The sequence below is a fragment of the Macrosteles quadrilineatus genome, unplaced genomic scaffold (genome assembly GCF_028750875.1).
Source record: "Macrosteles quadrilineatus isolate MER2022 unplaced genomic scaffold, UCM_ALF_1.0 Scaffold_5__1_contigs__length_97177068, whole genome shotgun sequence".
NCBI classification, from domain to species: Eukaryota; Metazoa; Arthropoda; class Insecta; order Hemiptera; family Cicadellidae; genus Macrosteles; species Macrosteles quadrilineatus.
This window is the reverse complement of record NW_026542598.1, coordinates 93,240,381-93,265,561: the sequence shown is the minus strand read 5'-3', so window position 1 is coordinate 93,265,561 and position 25,181 is coordinate 93,240,381. Positions and strand designations below refer to the sequence as shown.

General features: G+C 36.1%; 1 protein-coding gene across 1 annotated transcript; it reads right to left on the bottom strand.

The window, feature by feature from the left end:
- Positions 1 to 408: 408 nt before the first annotated feature.
- Positions 409 to 24,216, bottom strand: LOC128993999 (uncharacterized). The gene is made up of 8 exons (XM_054418185.1): positions 24,184 to 24,216; positions 7,015 to 7,068; positions 6,310 to 6,439; positions 5,797 to 5,939; positions 4,398 to 4,518; positions 3,469 to 3,600; positions 2,861 to 3,048; positions 409 to 2,335 (listed from the first exon to the last, which is right to left on the bottom strand). Exons 1-8 carry the CDS (start codon positions 24,197 to 24,199, stop codon positions 1,965 to 1,967), a joined length of 1,155 nt encoding a protein of 384 aa, XP_054274160.1. The 5' UTR covers positions 24,200 to 24,216; the 3' UTR covers positions 409 to 1,964.
- Between the last annotated feature and the right edge of the window lie 965 nt (positions 24,217 to 25,181).

Below are 25,181 nucleotides of genomic sequence, written 5' to 3'. Positions count from 1 at the left end.
CAAATCATACAACTGTTTACACTTAAAACAATTCACGCTTGAAATAATCAACTGAGGCTGGTAACCTGTCTGACTGGCCTTGTGTAAAGCAGCTTAACTCTTGCTAGTAAAATATAAAAGTCTGTTAGGCAGACCTGAAATTTGTTGTCATAAAATTTTTAGTGCCCAGCGCAAACTGAGAAGAACATAATATTTCCCCATGCGTGCAAAATATCCCCCTTGTTCGACCGAGCCTGAGCTCACTGAGCTCTTATTGCAGTTTAAAGCAGTTTGGTTGGGAAGCGGGCATTCCACAAGTATGTGCTGCGGAACCGTGATGGGAAGCGGGCAGCCCACATACAGTCAAAGTGTTAAGAGAGGAAATGCTAAAACAAAAATCATAGATTTATTATTTTAATGGTAACATGCACTATTTTGTATAGTTTACAAAACACAATAATTAAAACTATTTACATTATTGGGGACATGCATACAATCCTTAATTATCACTAAGGTGTATGTTAGTTCTTAATACAAATAGAACACGAATAACAAATTGAATTTATTAAATGCATATTTTAACTTTGGTAAACTATACTAAACATCTAAAATTGACAAAGGCAGTTTTTAATGTTTCAAAAAGGTTGACATTGAATGATTATCAACTATATGCAGAGCTAAAATAAAAATCTGCAGCTCTTAAACATCAGATTTCTTTATTTTGTATTCCCCTACATTGAAGATTCAAACGTGTAAAATTGTGTACACTCCTAAAACTCAATTTGTTTTTTTAAATTTGACACACATGATTTCACTGCTGGATCATAAAATGGTTGAAAGAGGACGGATTTTAGCTTGTGAAAAGATATCTGCATTCTAATATACTTTTTACATGTTTATCGTCTTAGTTGTTGTTTTACTTTAAAGTAATCATTCAAGGAAATATTAAAACACATAAGCATCAACCAAAGCATAGCTTTAGGTACAGAAAATACATCAATATCTTGTAATGTATCTTATTGATTGTTTTTATAATCGAAGTACAATATCTTAATGATTTTTTCACCACACTATGATGTTTTTGGCTGTATTACATACGTTAATTGGTGGCTGAAAGTTACCTTTTGCCTGGCCATGCCAGCTGTCATCATAATTTGGGGACCGAGCAGGTTTTTACAGGCCGGGGCCGCAAAATCAGCTGTCCGCTTACTTACTTAAAACACGAATGCATTTTAAATACACAATCAAAATCCATTACCATGATTGCAATAGAATTGTGTTATTGTCACCGTTGCCTAGCAACTATTTATTTTTATTTTTGCTGATTCCTCAAATTATTTCTTCACATATCAGTGTGCATTATTATAGTGGTGAAAAGTGGTAATAGGGTAATAGTGTGGTGAAAAATAGCGTTCGTACCACGGACCGAAATGGTTTTGCAGCTCTCGATCGATTTAAGTTCTCGACTTCGTCTCGAACTTAAAAACTATCTCGAGCCGGCAAAACCTCATTTTCGGCCCTTGGTACGAAATATACTATTGTATTAACAATAAGTTGTTGAATTCTTTGCATTCTCTAAGCTTTCTACCATAATAACTTTTGTTTTTTTAACTTAGATTGTTTTTTTACTTTAAAACTACGCACATTAAAAACAATTCTTTTTTAACAGCTTGTAGACAATACATCAATTGGCTTTAGCTATTTTATTTCTTTATTTGGTAGTCCCAGATAACTTGTAGATTTAACTATCTTTCAAGTTTCAAAGTTGTGCCGAAATTACAATTTTTGTCACTGGAAATCATTTGAAAACAAATGCATTGAAACATCATAAAATAAAGCTTCTCTAATGGAAGTTCAATTATTGCATCATCTTATTATTCTTAGTAAGTTAAAATATTTATTGCCATCCTAAAACGATAATGATTTAATTTTGTTAACTTTCCCTTTCACACTAATCCAATATTCTTTGTCACCACCAATGATTTCTATCTAGCAAATACAGCTGTTAGCGCTATACTCAATAAAACTGCAGAAACTGTAGAAATTGAAGATGAACTTTCCAGCCCTTGTTGGTTCGGCTCGTCAATGGCGTTGTCCATCATCATCTGCTCATTGTTGCGGGAGGGGTACCATGGAGTGGGGGAAGGTGTGGGGGGTCGCCAGGCACTAGAAGGGGTAGTGGATGGAGTGGAAGGCATCCAGCTCATCCCCCTGCCATAGCTGGACCGAGGGAACGTGTGTTCCGAGATTGTTTGGGAAGTGACTGTTACTTCCCCTCCGGTTGTACTTCGACCACGGCCTGGCATCCACGAGGGCGACTGACCCAACCAGTCAGGACTGTGACTGGACGATCCTCCTGTTAAATTAAGCGTTAATTATTTTATTAGAAACCAACTGATATCAATTAAATTACCACTAAATCCAAACAGTTTTAAAAGGTTAGTTTTTGGAAATAGCGTTTATAAGTACTTGCAGCCAGCAACTAATCGTCTTTATTTTTCTCGTCTTTAATAAGCCGCTTTTAGTATATCTCTTAAATCTTTCAACTTAAAGATGGTGTAAAGTCGGATAGCTTGGACTAACGATTGGCCATCCCAATTATGTCACCAGTATTTTAACCAAAATGGACGTAGTTAAATTGGGTTAACAAGTGTAATGTAAGTTACTGATTTCAGTTTATATCTCATCAACTACCTCAGTAACAAAAATGATGTGCCTGAGATGAAAAAGAAAGAAACGACGGTCAGTGAATTTGAAGGTGGAGCTGGGATTCCAAATTGTTTAGGTTTGAAAATTATTGTTGGATTCTAATTTTCTTTTTATATACTTTTTCTGTCAAATTTCCACTTTCCAGAATCCTAAAGACAAAGCTAATATTCACCTGACACCGTCTTGGTACTCATAGAGTCTGACCAGGACGGACTGTCACTCTGGTAGTCAGTGGTACGAGTGTTGCTGTTAATATCAAACGTAGGCTTGGTGTTGGCTCTTGTTACAGTGTCCATGGCTCCGTCAGTGCGGCCTAGAGGTGTGTAGAAGTCTGACCCGGGACAGTCTACGCGGGTAGGTCTGCAGACGACATAGTCAACTGTGAATACTTAAAATGTACATAAGTGACAAATAGTAGACAACAGTTATAGACCCAATTCTATACCCAATGCAATAGACAAAGCTTTATTGAACACATTGTCTGACTCATTGATTCAGAAGTTCTCATTGATTGTACATATTCAAGTCATTATACATCTAGATCCCATCCAATAAATTCTTGTAACAAGGGTAAAAGCCTTCAAATTTATCATTTTAAAATTTATGAATATTGTAATAATGTTTTGGCTGAATGTATTTTTCAGTTTGGATGTAACATTTTCTTTCATAAAGTTCTGTCAAATTTATGTCAAACAATCGTAAGACAAATTCAAAACAATTGTCCTTGTCCGATGAACAAGAAAGGATTGCTGTTGTAGATGTTGAGTTTTTACTACTTACTCATAATTGTGACACTGGTCCTTCAGGAAGCTGAGGGCTTTGTCTAGGATCTGGCGAGAGAACGGACCAGCCTGTGGGTCACAAGTGTTGCGGGTTCGATCCAGAACACACTCTCGGAAACGATGGTGAGAACTGTGATTAGAAACAAAGTAGGCTAAATGTACAACTGTAAATGACATTAATGGTACATAAAAAAATATGATTCGTGAAGTATTTATTTGAATGTAGATTTATCATGATATTATATCTAGCAAATCTAATCTAATAATCTAACTAATGATTGGTACATGAGCTATTCTGCATTTTCTTGCAATCTTCACTCACTGGGAACACCCCACCCCCTCCCATAAAATGGTTCTTTGTGTGTAAAGGGCTCTGTGTTTTTTTGTATTGCTTAGTCAATATAACATATGGTAAAACTTAACAAAGATTCCTTTTTTTATTGCTACATATCCACTCGTCAAACCTTTATTGTTTTAAGTAAAACCACTGACATTTGGATACTGAAGTAAACATCCTATTTTTATGTACCAATTGTAGCCTTTTTTTATCAAAAAGAACATAATTGGATGGGCCACTCACAAAGTGCGTCTAAAATTCTCTGAGTTTATGTTACTGAGATAGTTGATGTAACATAAAAGATGCAATAGCTTAAGTTTACAATAAGCCATCCTACGGAATTGTCATGGTTTAACAGTAAGTATATCCAACAGAAATCAATAATTATTGTCAGTCAGCTGGTTCAGGCACTAATTCAACCATTTTTACATTTTCATTTTAAAACTGGTGACATCTTTGACTTAGGGATAGAATGTCTACTTCTATCAATACTGAAGTGAAAGGTAAAACTTATTTTTCCCCAAAGTCCTTTCTGGACCATGATTACAAAAGCTAAGGATATCCCCTCTTACCACAAGTTGTTTACTCACCAGCAGATGGCAGCGCGGCCAGCGTCTCCGGACACTTGTGCTGCGAGGTGGCGATAGTGACGTCCACAGTGACTGTCTTTTGTCAGTGTAGCTTTCATACATGACGCATGCTTCAGATACTCTGCGACAAACCGTGGAAAATATCAGTGAACAAGTTGACCTGTAGTTTATTGTGTAGGTAACCTTCAATTCAATGATGAGCAATAATTATTTAATCGCTACTAATTTTGCTAATCAGCAGCACTCAGAGTGACAGGTCAGCAGAAATTTGAGAGTGACTTGGTGTACTTTTCAGTTAAATTTCTTTGCTAATGTAAAAGCTTCAATTTACCAATCAAGAAGTAATTTCAGTCGACTCTCTGCTTGTTTGTTACATTCTTCTTACTTCTACAGTTTTTACCATCTTTTAAAGAAAACAAATTTCATTTAAGTACCTTTAATGGTATAGTTTCTTTTCTTCATTACCTATAGTCAAACTGTTTATGAATTGAACAAAATCATTGCTTAATAATAACCACTGACTCAATCTAATTAAACATATTAATAACTTATGTTTTTATTTTGTCTTTTTGAATCCTGCAGTTTTGTGTGATCTACACACTTAGAATGTAATATTGTAAAGCAACATTGTTGATGCAACTACTGCTACTCATCTCGTATTATGAATTAAAGGGCTTCAATGTCCACCCTAAAATAAGAAAAAATATATCTATCATCATCCACATGCTCAAGCGTTACAGTTAAAAATAAAAATACGGTAAACAAGATTCAGATTCTGCAATGGGTTAAGAAGTTTACTAGTAGTATTTAAACTCAACTGAACAACTTAGTGGTTTTTTATTTCTATATGAAATTAAAGCAATTTAATAAAAAACATGGAAACTTTCCAACCTAAGTCCAGATGCTTGTTTATTAAAGCTCTCTGAATACCTCATCTGATGTGGAGCACAACAATCCGACCAATCCGGAAAAAATGCCTCCGTCTTCCAGATAAGATGCTAACATAGCCTTCTTGAGAATGAAACCCTCAAACGGACGGAAGAAATGGGAAATTATGAACTACAAGACGACAGACTGAAGGAGGAGCATTGAAGGCCAAAGTCATGACTTGGACAAGAGCTAAAAAGTTGACTTACCATGGAGACCATGTGTAAAACTTGTCTTAATTTTTAGCCAATTAAGAAGGGGGCACTAGTGGGTGCATTTAACTCCAAATATGAATTAACACATTCACAACCAGGTCAAACAAGAGTCCTCACACAGAGGAGTGTGACGGTTGGTAGGTAACGTGTGAAACCTATTTAGGTGTGGAATGAAGTGAGATGTTCTGTGTAGCTTTGTTATTAACTAAGACCAGCTGTTTCATTAGTTTCTCTACGAAATAAGTCAAGTCACTTACCATTCTGGTACTCTGGAACTGTACACAGCTGGTGAATGGAGTCAACTGGACTTTCCACAGCTTTGTTAAACTCTTGTCTGCGTCTCTCGGTAAAACATTTCTCGGTGTAATCCTTTACACAGTTCACAAACAAACTCCATGTCCTGAAACATGTTATGTTGTGCTTAAATAGTAGTGTAGTCTTAAGTTTTCTAGAGTGGAAACACTTATTAGTGTCTCAGAAAAAGCACAGACTGCCTGATTGAAATATATAGGATCTTGGAAAATGCAACGTTGGAAGGCCGTTCCCACATGTCCTCATCCCACGACACAAATTAAATAAGGCACCTGAAAATCTACTTTTTCAGTAGTTTACGTAACAGGACGAAGATTTTAATTGACAATAGTCATAGTGCTTAAATTCTAGTACTAATAACCACTGCCAATATGAAGTATTTTTGGTGTAAGACCTGTGCGTAAAAAACGCTGGATAGCTTTTAATCCAGCCTGTTTGTCAGACCACAGACTACCCACCTGCAAACGTGATCTATATCCTGTTGCTTGTCTGGGTAAATCAGCTGAGGATCTTTCAGCAAAGGATCAGCAAGTTTTACACAATATTGGTAGTCCTGCTTGGTACATTCTCCAGACACTCTGCCCAACCCTACAACACAAAATATCAGATTTACACTCGGAGTGATATAGTTCTAGGACACACACATATTCTGATTGCACATTCACCTTTTCAGTAATAAATGTTATCACTTAAGCCAAAATGATCAGATTTTTATTAAATTTGGTTCAAACAGGTAAACATACGTTTATTCTAACAAGTTCGTGCGAACCAGCATGATCGGACTATGGGAACAGGGGTTTATGGGGTAAAAATTGGCTTTTCTCATTTTTTACTCTCATAATATTAAATTTTCCAATTTGTCTCTAAATTACTTTGAAGGGTTAAAAAAACAAATAATTCAGTATACTGAAGTGTTTTGTACAGTTATTAGTTAAGGAGAAAACAAAAAAAATAAAGCTATTATGTTTTAATAAAAAAACACACTTTATTACCCCTCCCTGTAGTAGCAAACCTAGGTACTCGTTAAACCTAATGTTATTTAAATAGATTTAAGTGAAAATCAAATCAGGGAAATGGAAATTCGCTTAGACTGTAGGTTTGCTGTGGAAGGGATATATTTCTAGTAATAGCTATTAAAATTATATTTTCATTACAGTACTTACTTGAAATCGTGAAGGCAAACAGCAAAAGGCCAACCCATTCACTCATATTGATAACTGTAACCAAATTAAGAGATCTTAGTAAAAAATCAATTAAATCAACGTTTCTGTATCGATATTAATTTTTATCTGTTCAGGCCTATAGGTACTTATACAGATTTTTGTAATATGACTACCTATAGCATTAAATGTACAATAAACATTCATCATCTTACATTCCTTCCACCATGATCTTACATAATATTATTTAAGTCTCCATTGCACTTTCTCATATAATTTTTTCCTATTTTTTTGTTTTGATTAGTGTTTTATTTTGGATATTATGATTGGCTTAAACTATATTATATAAGACCATTAAAATATTTTCTCGCAAAGCTTGTACTTTTTGTTTAAGTTATGGGGTTTTGTGTGTGAAAATCTCATATTTAATGCAAGAATACTTATATAATATTTAACTGGTTAGCTTGTCTAGACTTTTTAAACATAAATCCCAAAGTACCCATGAACTTTCGAGAAACTACAAGTCACACCCCCATAAACCATATAGGTACTTAAAATGTTCATCATGATCTTGCGCAAAACTATCCATTATTTCATAAATTGCCCTTTATGGTCATAATTCCTATCCAAAGGAACTTTCCATATACCTAAAGTTAAAAATACCCCAGCTGTATTTGTTGTTATTCTTTCAATTTATTCCCTTATTAAAATCAGGTGTGATTATTATTTTTGTATTACTGTATTCTGTTTTGTTTATTTCAGCTTAACATTACCAATCAATAGTTTTATTAATACTTATGAAGTCAAACGGGGGAAGCCCGTGGGTAATGGCTAGTTTTGAATAAAACCTGTTTATCTTTCTTAATGGAAAATCCGTTAAACTTGAAGTTACATAATCAAGTAAAAACACCTGCGGAACAGATGGAATCACCATGACTTGCTAAACCATTGTTTGTTAATAGTAGAGCAAAAACAATGTTTTATGAATTACGTCGCGAAAACTGTATGGATATTTGAATTAACTTCCATTCAACCAAGCCAGCTACTAAAGAAACGCCTAGGCGAAGATAAAGATAAAGACCCGCACGTTCATCGCCGGAGTACCTCGATTGCCTACCTAGCGCCTGGCTAATTTTCTACGTGTTTCTATCTATATCACTCGCATTCTCTAGTTAGGGACTAGTGTGACAGCAATAAAAAAACTACGTATACCTTGGATTTATGTGTGGTAGAAATTATCTACGAAAAATCACGATTTTTCTAAAGGAAGATTCTGTAATCTACAGCAGGAACTCGCCTGAGAAATCTACAATAAAACAATCCAATGGCTAGGAGTGTAGGGCCTATAGATGGAACGTTTACAACCTTAACTATGCATGTCTAAACAATCAACGGATAATGTACGCTTATTGAAATGAACTAATGTGGAACATGGAACTTTCAGGTAAGCGATAAATATTACCAAATTCAGTTTTGATTAGAGAGCCGCTGGGGCGGAGAGCCGGTGAAAGCTGCGGCTAAAGGTGTATTGTTGGGATAATTACTTTGGGGTCTGCCCCCCCCCCCCAGAACTGACTTTGTCTTCTTAATTAAACCCATCTTCAACTGGTCATCGACAGTCGATTGATTACTTGTTAATTAATACTATAATGCGTCTGTTGTTCACTTGCAATATTGTAAAAAATAGCCTTATCTACGTACTCAGGGTTTGTATTACCCTTTTCGATATTGATTTAGGGCTCTGTCTCCCAGATTTTAATAGTTATTCACATACTAAGCTATTAGAAGTGATGAAAAATGCATTCTACGAATATTCAAACGTTGTTTGCAATTTTTATAACAGTAAATAACCAAAGATCCGCTTCAACTTTTTTAATATCTTTACTTAACTCTGTGACCTTATTCACGGCCTCAAGTCAGGCCATTGTCTACTTTTGTTAATTGAATCAAACCCACAACACCAGTTGCACCAACCAAACAAAGGAGATGGTCAATTTAGCTTGGCGAGTCTTGAGTAACGACGATTAGAGAGTCCAGTCGTCCGTGAAGACCCTTCCATCGACATTGCAATCAGGTGTTTTGGAAAAGAACACTCGGGAATTTCAGGGAATTTATTAGTGAATTTCCCATATAGAGAATTATGCTATTATCGTAGGTCCCATATTATGATAAGTCCATAGATAAAACATAGACCTAGACCCGGACTGCTTCACTTTTTCGTTAAGATGCCGCAAAGGCCCAAAACACATATTCGTTGTTATAATTGTTTTATTTGGTCAAGTTATTAACTTTGAAACCAGAAACAAACAGTAAACAAATTATGGGAATTTAGTCTTGCATGTGGCTAAATGATGGAAAATTTTTACAAGTTGTTTTTATAAGTATTTTGTTATTGTAGATATTTGCACTGTTTCAGAATGCAAAACTAGAGTTCACGCGAAGGGGGGGGTGCTTAGTCGTGGCTGTAAAATAATACAAATTTGTATAATCAAAATTGAGATTCATAATGTCTTTGCAGTTTAGAGTTATTTAACAATGCAAAACTACTGAACAACTCAGTTAACGTGGTATATCTACTTATGGTTGCACAAATAACACATCCCCGAGTTCAGTATATTACAATACAGTGTAGTGGGTGGTGGGTGAGGGCAAAGTCCGTTATCATCCAAGGTCAGCCTTATCTCACGAGATATCGCGGGATCTCGTGCGGCTGATGGTGATTGCCGGGAATCCTTACTCGCTTTACCCCTGACCTTTGAACTACGTACAATCTGGCAGATTTATTATTATTACTACAAATGCATGCTGTATCTTACGTGTTCTGTGTCATAAGGTATTTTACGACGTTCCGGTGTATTTATACCACAAATGCATACGTGATGAGGTAGACTATTGTTAGTGTTCGTTTTATATATTTTAAAAGTAATCCTAAATATCACAATGTCGTTATTTGTACAGTTTGCTTTTAGAGGAGGATAGTAACTGGTTGTATCAATCGAAAATTTAATTTAATGATTTACAACAAACACCGATTGGAATGAGATGTACAAAGATTAACAACCTGAGGCAATAGAGTCGTCATTTCGGAAACCGGTAGCAAAAAAGCGTTGAAATCGTCGACAGGAAATAGATTCGTCATGTGGAAATGCGGCGAATCTAACTCCCCCCTCTGGTAGGGGGACCCACGCTTGGGGGGGGGGTATGATCATGATTGTTGGCACTGATAAGATCCTTGCTGTCTAGCCTTTGACTCAATTTCAATACGATACAAATAAAATGATATAAGTTGTGTTTGTACTTGGAATAATTGTAGTAAGAAAATAGTTGAAGTTTCCTAATTTAATGTTTTCTTTAAATCTTATAAGTTCTGAGATATCCATAATACGAGTGATAATACGCTGGGGCGACAACGTGCATTTTCATGATCTATAGTGTCTATAACAACAGTCAGAAATAGAATTGCGTCAGGCTTTTTATGCATACTCAAACCCCTTCAGATCTTCGACTACATCTACCACTGACTGGAACCTGTGTCTATGCATACACTATCTTAAAGTACGGTATCTAAAGTTAATGGCTAAATAAATTAATGAAACCACGTTCTCGCCAATATCAATCTAGCCAGTGGTGTGTCTAGTGAGGTGTGGCGTCCCATCTATTCTTTTTTCCAGGAATGTTTTCAGAGAAGGGGACTAAGTAAGTATTAATTAATTATTCCCTTGTCTGTGATTCTATATGTTGCTCAGACGACTCGGCGTGTTGGGTAATTGACGTTTAACGTAAACACAAAGTGGTGAAGGTCAACCATCGATTCCGTTTATTGACCAGAGTAATCGCGCCAAATCTAAACACGAAGCACGCACAACACTCGTAAAAACTCACAACTTTTAAGTGTTTGCAAACTACCGACAAACCGCCAATAAGCTTATTGAAGTTTGGCTCTCGTTGAACAAAAACTAATTGACCGTTGCTAGACGTAATTTATTCGGTTTAAGTTATTACCATTGATATGTTTAGAGTATTAAAGACAAAGTAATATCGGCGCTTACTTAATATACAGTAGTCATTACCATATTCGCTACAGAATCGGTTAACATAGAGTAATAAAAACAAGATTGCAAAGCCATCTCATGCACCGTCAGTGTTGAGTGTTATGGCCATGCAAATGCGTGTTTTATCACGCCATGTAAGGGTTGACACCCCGACCTTGAGCAACAAAGGCTTGTAAAATGTGACGATTATAGGAGACGGGGTGAGGAAACTAAGTTCAAAACCTGTATGCAACAGTGACCAATACATAGGTGTCGGCTTTAACTCTTTATACCGAAATAGACGTATCAAACTTTATGTTGGAGTATATAAAAGCTGTGACGTTTCGAGTATGATTTTTACCGAAACTATAACTTCAATCTGAAATGGAAATTCTAAGAAAAGAATGAATTAATGGGGGAGATTGCAAACCCGTCTCTGGTATAAATCTACCAAAGAAAGAAGCGTCCAAGTGCCTTAAGTTTGCGTGACAACACTTGTTTAATCAACAAACTCTTCAGCAGAACAAATATTGTCAGCTTGAAGGCGTTACAAAATTCAACACTCTGTTGCGTGCCAGACCGACCTAGTTTTTTCTACTCCAATATTAGGGTTATCATTTCGATTAAGATCCAGACATGAATATTTCCTCGGGTTGATTTGGCCTCAATGTGTTCTGTAAACTATTCATTTTTGACATAGGTCAACTTGCAACTTTGGCCCGGTTTGTGCTTGATACGTTTTTGATCGTTGGTTTGATGGAAAATATGAAAAAAGGTAAACGTATGATTAAATTTAAATGTTATAGGATTGTGTGAAATAGATTGTTCTCCTCGTTTTAAAGACTATTCCTTTTGTTGTTTTATTGATATGTCGATCTTCCGATCTTAATCTGAAGGCGTAAAAATACATTTGTAACATTTGTATTAAAATATATTTTTCAGCCATATTTTCAGAGGTTCACTCCCAGGAATATGGGGTAGTTCTTTACCAAAACTATACGTACACTTACCAAACAACCACAAGATGGTAGACAAAGGCACGGATCAACAAGTGCCACTTCCCGGTGTAACTTAACTATAACAATGCTATAAATCAATCCAACGGTCAACGGTCATAGCACGGACTCGTACAGTTGGTCAGAACTGTTGTTAAATTTATTTGAATGTTTTTAGATGCTCAGGGTAGATTCTAGTCCGAATTTGTCATTTGGATACCAATTTGTCGCTTTCAAACAAAATGATTACATACGGTGGTGACAATATCAAGGTTTGGACCATTCCCTAAAACATAACAATGCTAAAAGCGTTATTAAAAAAATGCACCTATTATGGATGTTTCCACTGAAATGAATTCGCACTTTTTAATTTAAAGAAAAATTAAAGGTTTTTGTAAAATTGGTCCACGGATCCCAACAAAGGATTTCACCCAAAATAAGGCCTACACTTCACTAAAAAAGGTTCCATTTGACAAGTCTTACGTAAGTTTGGTAAGACAATTCCAGAAGGATGTTGTCGCTGTACCATCTGTCAAATGGTATTCGTTCCGGCCTCCAACTGTCAACGTGCTATCCTCATCCTGTTTTTCATTTTTAGACTAGCTAAAGGGCATGGTTTATTATTTGTTTGTGTATACAAGTTTTATAGCATTGCGTAATTGTTGTATCATTTGACTCACCAATATTTTGTTACTTAAGTATGTTATAATTGATTTGGACAACCATCTATTCCTAGAATGCTACCCTGTTATAAAAAATGTTTATACAGATACAGGATTTTTCACTTTTAAACTCATTGCATTGTAGTAATCATTCATTAGAGTCAAACGACAACATTTATAGTAAATATGCGCATTTTGAGCGCACAACATTGCCAGTTCGATCCTAGGCAAAGTCAGTAGATTTTTGATTCGACAACTGACTCAGCTACCCTTGATAGCCGGAATAGGTTAAATACGAATTGTAAGTTTACCCAGTAATGAATTCCAGTTAAAAATAGCTGATTTCAGTTAATGTAACGACTACGCTGTACAATACGAGAGAGAGTTTTGTAAAATGCCTCGCAATAAACTGCTTCTTAACAGAGCAAAATGAGTGGTATAGATTTTATGAATGGAGATTTACTAGCAATATCTTTCCTTTGGTGGTGTACTGTACAATTTGCAGATGCTATCTTGCCTTTGGCCTGCTTTTACCGAGTGATAGCTTCTCTTCAACACTATCATTTCTGGGATCTTTAATGGATACTCGTTATTCATTTGTTACATTGGTAGTCGAATGAGTAATTTATGATGTCCTACATCCACACACTTTAATAGTAATAAATAAACTTCTTTCTTCAGTAAGTCATGCCAAGTTAAATTGAGCACTATGAGAAAATTGTGTTCCTATATTCCTAAAATATATATTGAATAGTGGAACACAGTTAAAAACTGTCCTCCAAACATTCTTCATGAGTTTTCTGACAAGCCTGCTTTTGTGCTGTCCCCATTAGATCATATGAGAACTAATTGAGATGTTGGAGGAAAATTCGAAAGGTTTTATAGGTTGTGATATAAAAGTGAATATTCGTTTACCACTTTAAATTCTTACAGAAGTGAAGGCGTGAGTTGATATGGTACACGAAGGAAACAACTAACCAAGCACCAAACATACCATCCGTTTAAGTACAGAATCGATGCATTCAATGTTTGTCGAAGTCCTTTAATCTCACTTTGGAAAACGAAGTGAAATAATTTTGAAAGGGGGAATGTTCCTTTTGCACACAAAGAAAACATCTGGTCATGATTCAGATCATGTAACACAATATGCACTCCGTTTTTCATCGTCTGATAGGTTCCTCCAACCTTCAAGCCCTCCAACTGATCAGTTCTTGCTCTTGCTACACGATTATTTCTGCTCTGAACTCTACTGGCTATTATCCATTACCAATATTAACCTATCTGCTGTCCACCCAACACCTATCCGTGCCCAATGCCGCTCGCAGTTCCGGTTCAGTTGATTCTCTGTTTTCGCCGTTTGTCATTGTTCTGCAGTTCCACGCATGCGGACAATATGAGGCGTGTTTTGGGACTACACAGGAAGTTTGCTGTCCCATGTCCTTGAATGGACGGTCATCGACACGAGCAGGTCCGTGCTCTATCGATTACTTGGTCAGTTTGCTCTCTTGCATGTCACGATGCATCAGTCAGGGGTGGATTGATGGCGTCAACGCGTCACGTGTGTCACGTCAAAGGCGCTCAAAGACAAACTGTAACTGTAGAACCGTCTCCTTATCTCACAAAATTAAAGTCTCTAAAGTCATCTTCGGTGTTACCAAATTGTCTGGAAAGTCCTCTCATCTGTTCATTCATGGTTAAAATGATCATTTCTTTTAGAACTGCAGGAAGTTGTAAGTGTTTAGGCTCATGTTTGCGAGTTTTAATACGACAAGTGGGATCGCAAAGATCGATGGTTATGGTTTTCGGCGTCAACCGCGTCGTCAGTTGTATAACACTGCCAAACTGACGCCGAAAACCACCACCATGGATTTTAATGACACCGGCCGCGAAAGCCTACGCATGAGGATCGCTAAGAGTTCCAAGATTGTGTGTAATTCTGTTGTACGATTGGTTTGCAACGCTTAAATGTGATAACTCCGTCGACAGTCGTGTTACTTATCATTATCAACTCGAACGAAAACTCGACTACGCACAATTGATATGCATGTTAAAATGAACGAGTACATGTGTCAGAAGACTTTGGCAAACCTCAGCCCTCATTTTCGGAAATTAATTCAGAAGGATATGAAAAGTAGGATTGGGCAGGTTGGTATGGGTTCAAAGGCAATGTTTCTTTTATATTCACCCAAGTAACGGTTATAATACCAGAAAATGATGATGGTTTGTCTCTTTCTTGTGCTGAAATACAAGAACGATGTACAGACGAATTCAGAGTCGTCTAAATAATTTCGTGTGCATAACGCAAAACTCATCTGGGAGATGAACAAACGCACGTTGTCGGTTACTAGAGCATGCACTCGTGTGGTCTGCAGTACAGTAGGCCTACTGGAGACTGGAGAGTGGAAGGTTAATTTCACTGACCACCAGCAGTCCGCTACCAGCTTCCAACTTCCAACATCAACATGTGGAGCTAGAGCACTGGACGGGAACGAAAGTGACCTTGTGTCCAGAATCATGGTTGCCACTTCCGCCGTCGTGTTACTCTATGGTAAATACACGCCGTTCAACTTGATGGTGCAACATTTCATTTACAAAATGAAATTAAAATCCTTTATTGAGGCGAACTTAGGACCTCATTGTCCTTTCTTCCAAAACCACGTTTGAAAGAACGTAAAATTATTCTGTTATAAAGTTTTGCAGCTTTGAATAGCTCGTTTTATGTTTATGATTACACTTCGTTTGGTTTGACTCAGATTCGAAATTAACGTATCGAACTTGGATGAGGGGTTAATTATAAGATGCGAGCCAACCTGTTGCGCAAAGAACATTGCATTGTTCTTTCTTCTCTTCTTCATTCGTGTTTAACACGGAGTGAAAACTATAAAAGTAAACATTTTACATATTTTCTTACCCAATTTTACTAAAGAAAGCTAGTTTTATACAACTTATTAGAATATATTTTGTTAGAGTTACAACTCCGACCTAACAAGAGACGAAGATTATTGTTGAATGGATTAGCATAGATTAAACTTATGGATCCAATAATAAAATCCTGTTCCATAGCTAGGGTCATTTATCAAAAAAGCTCAATGATCAAAGCTACATTAGATTCGCATTTTACGACGCTGCCACGTATAATGCGAATAATGAATTGAGTAAATGATTTGTACCGATGATCAGCTCCAGCTGGTTCTTCATCCAGAGTGATTTATTAAAAGCCCAATGATCAAGGACAGCTATGTCTCCAAACTGTCCAGGACTCGTGCTCACTGGAATATGACCGGTATCGATACGAAACGCGTCTTTGATGAAGTCTCAGCGTTACAATTCTAGTACAATACGTCATGATAAAAGCTTCTCATTGCGGCATATGCGGTTGGGATTGTATCCAACAATTACAGATGTGGCAACGTGCGTCCATCTCATCCGAAGGACGGAGAGGCACCGTTTTCACGCATCACGCATCACGTCGTACGTCACGGATACGTAAAGCGTCACGTCGTGGACTGTTTACGCGCGTGACGTCAGAGCGTGACAAACTCGCAGATCTTCACAATTGAGATCTGACTAACTGCGGATAGTGAGTACCAGAATAACTGGAAGGGTAATTTTTAGTCAGGTTTGCGGAAACATAATGGTTATTTTATTTACTGTGCGTGTCCACTATAGCAAAGCAGAGTAAATTTAGTCGTGAATGTTTGTTAGGAATTGACCGTTGTCGTCGCTTTTCACTGTCCATATAAAAACTTAAAATTAACAAAATAATACAACCGGTTACAGTATTTTGGAAACAAGAACTGATAAAGGTACTGAGAAATAAATCGGGTCTTTTGCGACATTTCTAGTATGGTGCAGTAACTAGGGACAAAAGATGAAATATGTGTTATGGATCAGGAAGCAAATTAAAAATAGATATTTGAGATGAACTGCACTTGTGATAAAGAATGGGATAAACCAAATATAGCAGGATCTGGATGGAAAAAACACCCAGCGCAGAAAATATGACGAGGATGAGGATGAAGTAGTCTGGCAAATGGATACAATGAAGAAGCATTTAAAACAGTTTATTGATCAGATAAAATCCTTCTTGGATGAAAAATACTAGAATAAGGCTTGTTCCGAGCCGTATTTAAGCTTAAGATATGATAAACCATGGTGGTAGAATAAAGGTGACATAATTAAAAGAAAACATAACAACCCGTTTTGCACCTCACTATGCACAGTTTTTAATTTAAAAAATGACAATACATTTTACATAGGTAATGTACTAAATCTTTAAATGTAGATTGTTTAACTGTGCTTTAAGCATACTACTTATGTTATGCCAAAAGAGTCGGTACAATCGGTGACAATGAAGACATTAGGTATAATGGTGCTCGGTGGGAGGCGGGGACAAATCGACAGCAACTGGCAATTTATTCCCAAACAAACGCCAATCTCTGAGGTGATTTAATGCTTGAATCCCAATAAAGATCGCAGCACTTTAGAAAGCATTACAATACCCGGGTATTTCCACAGATTAACTTTTACTTAAAGTAAATATTTTTCTTTAAACATTTTACAATTATTTGGATCTATGAATTATTCATAATAATACTAACAATAACTTAGACAACGATTAGCTATTGAAAAATCCAACTGGCCAACGGTCTAAGCACTAAAAAGAGTTTCTAATTTAACAAAATTCATAGAACTAATGATAAGTTTTTTTTCTATTATTTTTTTAGATTAAAATGATGGCTAAAAGCAATGTTCATTCCCATGAGAATTAATTTCACATGTTTCACATAAATCTCAATGGTCAAGATTTTTACATAAGATATTTAAAAGTAATAAACACGTTTTAAGGTTACTGGTAACCTTTTGTATAGAATTTAAATTATTATAAGTCTCATATGAAATTTGTTGGTCATTGGCCATTATTACGAGTTGAAGAATTGATTAAACGATCATAAAAACCCCTTAATAAAAAAGAAAATTTACTTAAGGTATAGTGTCTTTTATAATTAAATGGAAATATTACGTAGCAAAATAAATAATTAAAAGGTTAGGCTAGGATAGGTTAGGTTAGGTATTGCGAGCTGGGCTGGGGGGTTATGCTAGTAATTTAGAAGTGTTATTTCAATTGTACAATATTGTATTTAATATTCTTATATATACTAAACGTACAAATTGTGAAAATGTGGAAAATGGATTTAAAAGTTTTTTTACACTAATTAAATTATTGAATGTAATTTTTTTATTTCATTTCTTTTACCCTGTATGTTTTCTTTTGCCCTGTATGTCAATGCCAAACTGATTATTTATTTAATTGTGGTCTTTTGAAATACCAAACCAATGCTACAGTATTATAATATTTTGGTGTGGGGGAGTCAACGCGCAGACTTTAACCGCAGTTTTGCTTTGTTTTCAGCTCAACCGAGCGACAAACAACAAAAGCTTTGTTGTGGGTTTGTAGTTGTCAGAGCAGGTTTATAAACTGTCCCTCTGCAGCCAGGAATATTATATAACTTTGAACCCGCTTTGTTCAATTACAATCAATCTCTCGAATGTCCTGGATAAAAAGCTAATCAAATCTAAATTGTATAATTGATTATAGCACAAATATGTGCTTTACACAAATATAATTATGGCGAAAAACCGTGATAACTTCTTCTAGGGGAAATATACTCTGACTACAATTATTACAAATGAAACAGTTTTCAGTAAAAATACAGCTATAACAAAAGTACATAGTTAAATGAATTATTGGTAAATTATCTCAAATATCGTATGTCAAGGTATATCTGTGAACTAAGGTAATTTTAAAGTATGTCCAGTCCTAACAGTTAACAACAAAGAATTATTGTACAATTTGATCCACTGAACACAAAGACGTAGTAATGATTCGCTGATGATTTAAAATTGTAATTGTTTATTCAGTGTTAAAAATATCAGGGGAATTAAATGTAATACATCTCATTGCATTGGCATGGTTGTGTGTAAACAAGAGTATTCAAATAATTAATTAACCATTTCACATTTAATTGCTGATTTTTGTCATTCATTTGGCGTGTTACTTTGAACACTGCAAGAAGACCTTCCATCCTATTTAAAAAATATAAATATTATACGAGTTAACTAAAACAGGTTGACACCTGAAAGCGTCGTCGTAGACTAAAGATTAATCTCTTATTTTAGAGTAATTATTACGTGTATTTTTCAGCTGAACGACAAGAATTCACCACATCTGTTTCAGCCAACCTATTCGATACATCCACACTTAAATACTGTACTGGTATTTTTCTAGTAATCGCGTGCTGTAATCACACAATTTGTAAACATTTAGTAAGTGTTAATATATACTTGTGAAATACTGATAATACTGTTCAATGAAATGGCGGCCATACAAAGTAGGTATTTTAAGCCAAGTATGAATGGAGATGAGTGTAGGATGAGTGGCGCGATCTTGTAGTCTTGTTAGTGACTTAGGCCGACATTCCTTAGACACAGCTGTTAATTAATTGCCCATACAGCTAATGGCAACTGGACCTACAGTTTATAGTGGAGTCCGAACCACATTTTTGCCTTGGTATTTACGAATTGGTCTAATTATCAGGATAGCACTGCGGATAGTCGCAGTACTCACTCGTGCGGACGTTAATCCACACCAGGGAGTATCGCATCCACATTGCATGCATATAAATATCCACAATTCGTGACCTCCTAGTAGCTGGATTACAGGACGACGCCACAAATAGTGCCGAAGACGTATTCCCAACAAAAACGAATACTAGAGCAAACATTGGTGTCGTATTTCACTATACAGAATCTGTTTGATTGTTGTACCATCACGCAAAATGTTAATATTGAGAAGTCATTACAAAAATTATACTTGAAAACGTCGTTAGCACATTTTGCGTACACCTTTATCCTCTCCCTTATTTTGGGTATTCGCATCACTGTGGAGTTAGAAATAATCCAAATACAAGTCGGATAACACGAGCCAAATTTCATACGCTCTATTATTTTTTTCTAGCTCTTATTTCGAAGTACCATTTAATTTTGAAAACATATTATCCAATAATTTGTAAAACAAGGTTTCCACAAGTCGTAACACCATTGGATCCACAGTAGTGTTCTGGAGTTTTCAACAGAGACAGGTAAGAGGTAAGTCCAGTCCAGTCTTGGCCTGATTTGCATAAGGTTCGCATGTTGTGGCGGACTTTGGCCCCGAGATCAATACCTGGACTGACCAACTAGACTTACACCTGTAGCAGCAAACCTGCGTAGTCAGAACCCCTGGTTTTGGTGGGGATAGAGCGACATAAATTGACATAAATCATTACGCTCACATACTTTATTTTGACCAAGACAGAGAGATTAAGTCGACGAATTTAGTATTTTCAAATTACGCGTTTAATTAATCGTAAAACAAATTTTGAAAGGAAAATTCAATCATCGACCTTATTATAATAACAACCAAGTCTTTTGCGTTCGTAATTGCTATATTTTTAGAGTACAACAATTCCCCTGAACTTGATTCTAATATCGCATTATGCCACAAATGACTATGATGTCAGTGGTTCATAGTGGCTCGTCTTGTCTCATCTTGTCCTCATGTGGATTGGTATATTATTGTTCAAACGGATAGCGATAGGAATTCCTTCACCTTCAGAAGAACGATCACCTGTACTCTAGAATAAACGTACACCTTCATCGCTGGTTCAATTCCAAGTGAGATCGTTTTCAGACCCAGATGCCTATTGTCATGGGGCTATGAATTAATGATGCTATGTAACTAACAAAAAGGTCGACGTTGATAGTAACAAGACCAGGGTATGGACCGTTCCCTTTTAAAAAGTTAAACAAATTCCATTGGCGCAAATGTATCATCCTTACGGATCAGCTGAGCACACAAATTACAAGATATCTGTCAAGAAAATTTAGATTGTGTTTTTATGTTTACTAAGTTACGTCTTCTTATTTCTCCAGATACGAAGTTATTTTAATCCAATTATTTGAGAGCTATTGTTTATACTAGTTTTAAACGAAAAGCAGCTCCCCATAAAAGTATTGTTAAATTTTAAAGCCTTCTCTATGCACCACTGTGAGGATACTTGCAGGTGCAGTATCCATAGTCGATGATATTCTGCCCTGTGTGGCGTGTGATAGTCAGTGGTCACTACTCACTTCCAGAAGACTGATCAATATGATTACAAGACTCGCCATCTTGACCCGTTTGTGAAAACTCTTTGACTCTAACGAATATGGCGGCACTTTTAAACTTCTAAAATTAGTCAGTGGTCACTACTCACTTCCAGAAGACTGATCAATATGATTACAAGACTCGCCATCTTGACCCGTTTGTGAAAACTCTTTGACTCTAACGAATATGGCGGCACTTTTAAACTTCTAAAATTTGCTCGTAAAAAGCAATTGTGTGCCGAAATCGACCACCTCCTTCTGACCATCGATGTATAATAATTCTGACAACTACCATTGAACTCTAATAATAGATACAAGAAAATAAGGTTTAGTGAGCAATTTCTAATTATAACGAAACCACACTCATTACATATTCATTTTTCGCGTTTAGGGCTATCGTTTCACTACAATGCAAAAATAGAATTTTTGTTGTACATTTAGATGTCTTTAATCAATATTATGGAATAAAATTCATTACTTTTTACAGTAAATTCGTACTTATATAAAACGTGTGTTATATAAAACACAACCCTTTTAGAAGCATATCCTTGTTTATGTCCATACGTACAGTGCGTTTGAGTAATATTACCTTTTTTGCTATTTCAATAACTATAAGATTGTTCAAACTGCATAAAGTGAATTTACAAATTATTATTGCTTGCCCTGTGTAGTTATGACCGAAGAACACAGTGCATACGTAAACTGTTACCCTAATGTAAGAGAAACCAGCACATTCAAACTTAAACTTTATTCTAAGCTCTTTTAAATCATGTGAGGTAGCACTGTTTTATTTATACTGTTTATAGGCTTCGAAATTCGCAAGGCAGTGGACGACTGATGATAGTGTAAAGGTTTGTTATAACGATGGACTGAATTTGAGCAATGATAATATTGACGTTTACTGTACCAGAGTCAACGACAAAAAGTGATTCTGCAGTTCTATTTAATTTCCAACATACAGGGGTGAAAAATAATTTCGGTTGAATATAATTTATTCATTCCACGGCTCGTAGTCCATTCGGTAACTGGTATTTCTGTTTCTGGTATTACTATAAAAGAAAAAGTATAAACGGTTACAGTTGTAACGCCTTAAAATTTCATTAACATAGTCTACAATAAGACGTTTTTATTGTAAATTACCGGTAATCTAGAATTAATTCTATCATTATTGTAATATTGTTATTGTTTACAGTGTTTACACAATTCAATTCAATTGAATACTTGCATTCATTGTATGAAGATTTGCTACTTGGCCATGCGTGTTGGCAAATGTATTAATAATTTACTATATATTATTGTTTATAAAACCACGTGCTGCAAAGTGTAGCTTGGTATGTTTGTAATTTCATAAGTTTTTCCAGTTATCTTTCAGCTTCCTATCTTTCAATGTGATGCTTATTGGACAACGAAGCTACGTTTAAAATATGTAGTTGAAATTTAATTTTGTATTTTATGCTAGAAATACACTATACAGTTTGCTGTCCGGAGTAGCAATAGCTAATATTCTGGTTGTACTATCAGACGCTACCACAGGCCTGATGATGCAATTTGACCCTAACAAATTGTGTTGTAGAAAGTCAGAGAAACACGTATTATTTGGAATTCAGATCAAATACCGTGACGTAGGCGTTAAAATAAATTAGTAACGATCTTTAAAAAATAGTTAAAGACTATAAACCTCACCGATGGCAAAACATGTCTAGACTGTGTCTAGACTCTTAAAATGTCTTAAATACAGTTCTTATTTCAAGTTTAACTATATTTGCCATGATAAGGTGTCATTTCATGCTGGACATGTTTCAAACTTATGACAGCTCATCTTCACCAGCATTCACTAATATAATTTAAATTTATGAGAAACCGATTCGAGGAGAAATGATCCTGTATTATTCTTTTTACACATTTTATGAAACGTCAAATTCAAACTAATAAGCTATTTATCAGGATGTATGTATACATAAAAAGCCACTCGCATTATGTTTTATCTATGCCATAACGTTATGTTTCGACTTTCTGTAAGTGTCTTTTGGTCAGTTATAGTTTATAGTGTTGTCATAAGTTGGCCTTATATGTTTTACTAACACAGATATCAAATTAGTACGGTGTGTTTTAGAGTTAAGTTGATATAGTTCGACAAATTTTACATTCAACGAAATACTACCAGAAAACATGCGTTATAATTAATTATGCACTCAAACCGTAATTTAATACATTTTGAACGCAAAAATGTGAATTATTGAACAAAAACTGAATTGAGATATCATAAATAGAAGATTTGACACTCCTGCTTTGGTCGAGCCACTATGGGCCCACGTGCCTCAACTCCCTTACTTCGGAATCGATATGATAAGGGTTTAATAATGCATCAATAGGTGTTATACCATCACACTCTTGCGTGGCACCCTTTCCAAGTATGAGGGTGAAATCATCAGGGGAAAACATTTATTTCTTATAGTTATTTTTACACTGTTAATTACTTATATATGCAGTTCGGATTGTTAAGATTGTAAGAAATCGTTAGGCTTTACTTTAACTCATCGTTGTATTTAATGTATTTCAGATCATATTTACTGTATTACTTCAACGTATTTAAAATCTCAATGTTTAAAATTTCTTTTAGATCGAGTTTTAGTTTTACCTGCCACCGTTTCCATGTTCATGAACTTGAAAAGTCATCAAATACAATATATTGTTTTAACAGCATTGTATTTTTTCCTTTCGTTCTTAGTTCAAATGAGGGAATCTTACAAACTCAATATAGTTACTACTATAAAAGGGTTTAAGGGAAAATGGTAAGCAGTTCCTGAGACTAGTAACTTAGTACAGTAGTTGAGGGCATTAGCTTTCATGTTATATTTATTTATATGAATAATGATATGTATGTTGTGAATCTGTGTAGCTTCTTTAAGGTTTGTTTTGACTTCACCTTTCGCGGAGAATGATGTTTGCGTTGCACTAATAGTTTTGTTACTGAATTATTTAAGATTTCCCATCCTCTTAAAAGAATTAAACAAAGATTTATTAGGCCATCAGATTAAATTCAACGACCGACTACAGGAAGCAAGTATATTTTTGGTGCGTAAAAAATGTCAAAAAGACGGTAAATAAACATTACAGTAAATTATTGTTTCAAATCACTTCAATCTACATTTGCTACAATTCGATCGGTATGTAATTACATAAATAAATTTAAAATGTGCGTTAATAGTAGAAAGACCTTTTCAAATTGACATGCACTCTTCCTAGCACTTTTTACATTTTTTTTGTGCTAAAAGATATCTTTTGGTTTGTACTTACAGTCTGATGATCCCATAGAACACCACGCGCCCCGACGGCGCAAACAACAATGTACAAACACAAACACGAACACGAAATCACAGTGGCAGTGGCGCGCAGGTGAGGTGGGGGAGGTATCGGGGGCGGAAACGGGGTTTTGTTCTGGCACAAAGCTACGGTTCGCACATGGTTGCACCCGACCAGGAACACCGTTCACTCTCCAATCGGCAACCAGCAGCTTCCTATGTGACTCGGGTGTTCCGACCGCAAACGGGAGCATTCTGAGGTTAAGGAGTTACTTCAAAAGAATCGCGAGAGTGTGCCAACTTTGAATTTCCAAGATTAAGTTCATATTTTTTTTCTTTTCCCCCAAACTACGCACGTGTTTTGACCCGCTGTTTTTGGCCGTTGTCGAATTCACCCCAAGCTTTTAAACGTAAGGCCCCGTTTATGCACCAAGAGCGGGAGCGGGGCGATAGCGGGCCCGCTCCCGCTATGAATGGGGCTGTTTATGCACGAAGAGCAATAGCGGTAGCGGTTGGTTAAAGGAGAATGGAAGGAGGTCACAGTCTTGCCAACTCAAACTCTGCCAAATAATTTTCACAACTATTTGTCCTAAGTGCACATGTGCGTGGGTCAAGTTCTTAGCCCTGGGTCAAGTTGGCAACCCTGGCTTCAGCCGCTCCCGCTCCCGCAGTGCATAAACAGTCCCATTTTACTCAATGTAGTTGAAAACCGCTCTATACAAGCAACCGCTGCGATTTTTAACCACACAGCGGGCGAATTAGAAACCGCAGCGGGAGGTCAACCGCTATCGCTATCGCTCTTGGTGCATAAACAGCCCCATTTAACTCAATGGTGTTACAAATCGCTCCCGCTGTCGCTACCGCTCCCGCTCTTGGTGCATAAACGGGGCCTAACGCAAAGCTATAGTTTTATGTGACGACCTTTCGTTCGCCACAAGTGTAAAGACTACAATGAATTTGGTAGAACAATTTGCAACACAAATTATTAAGGTT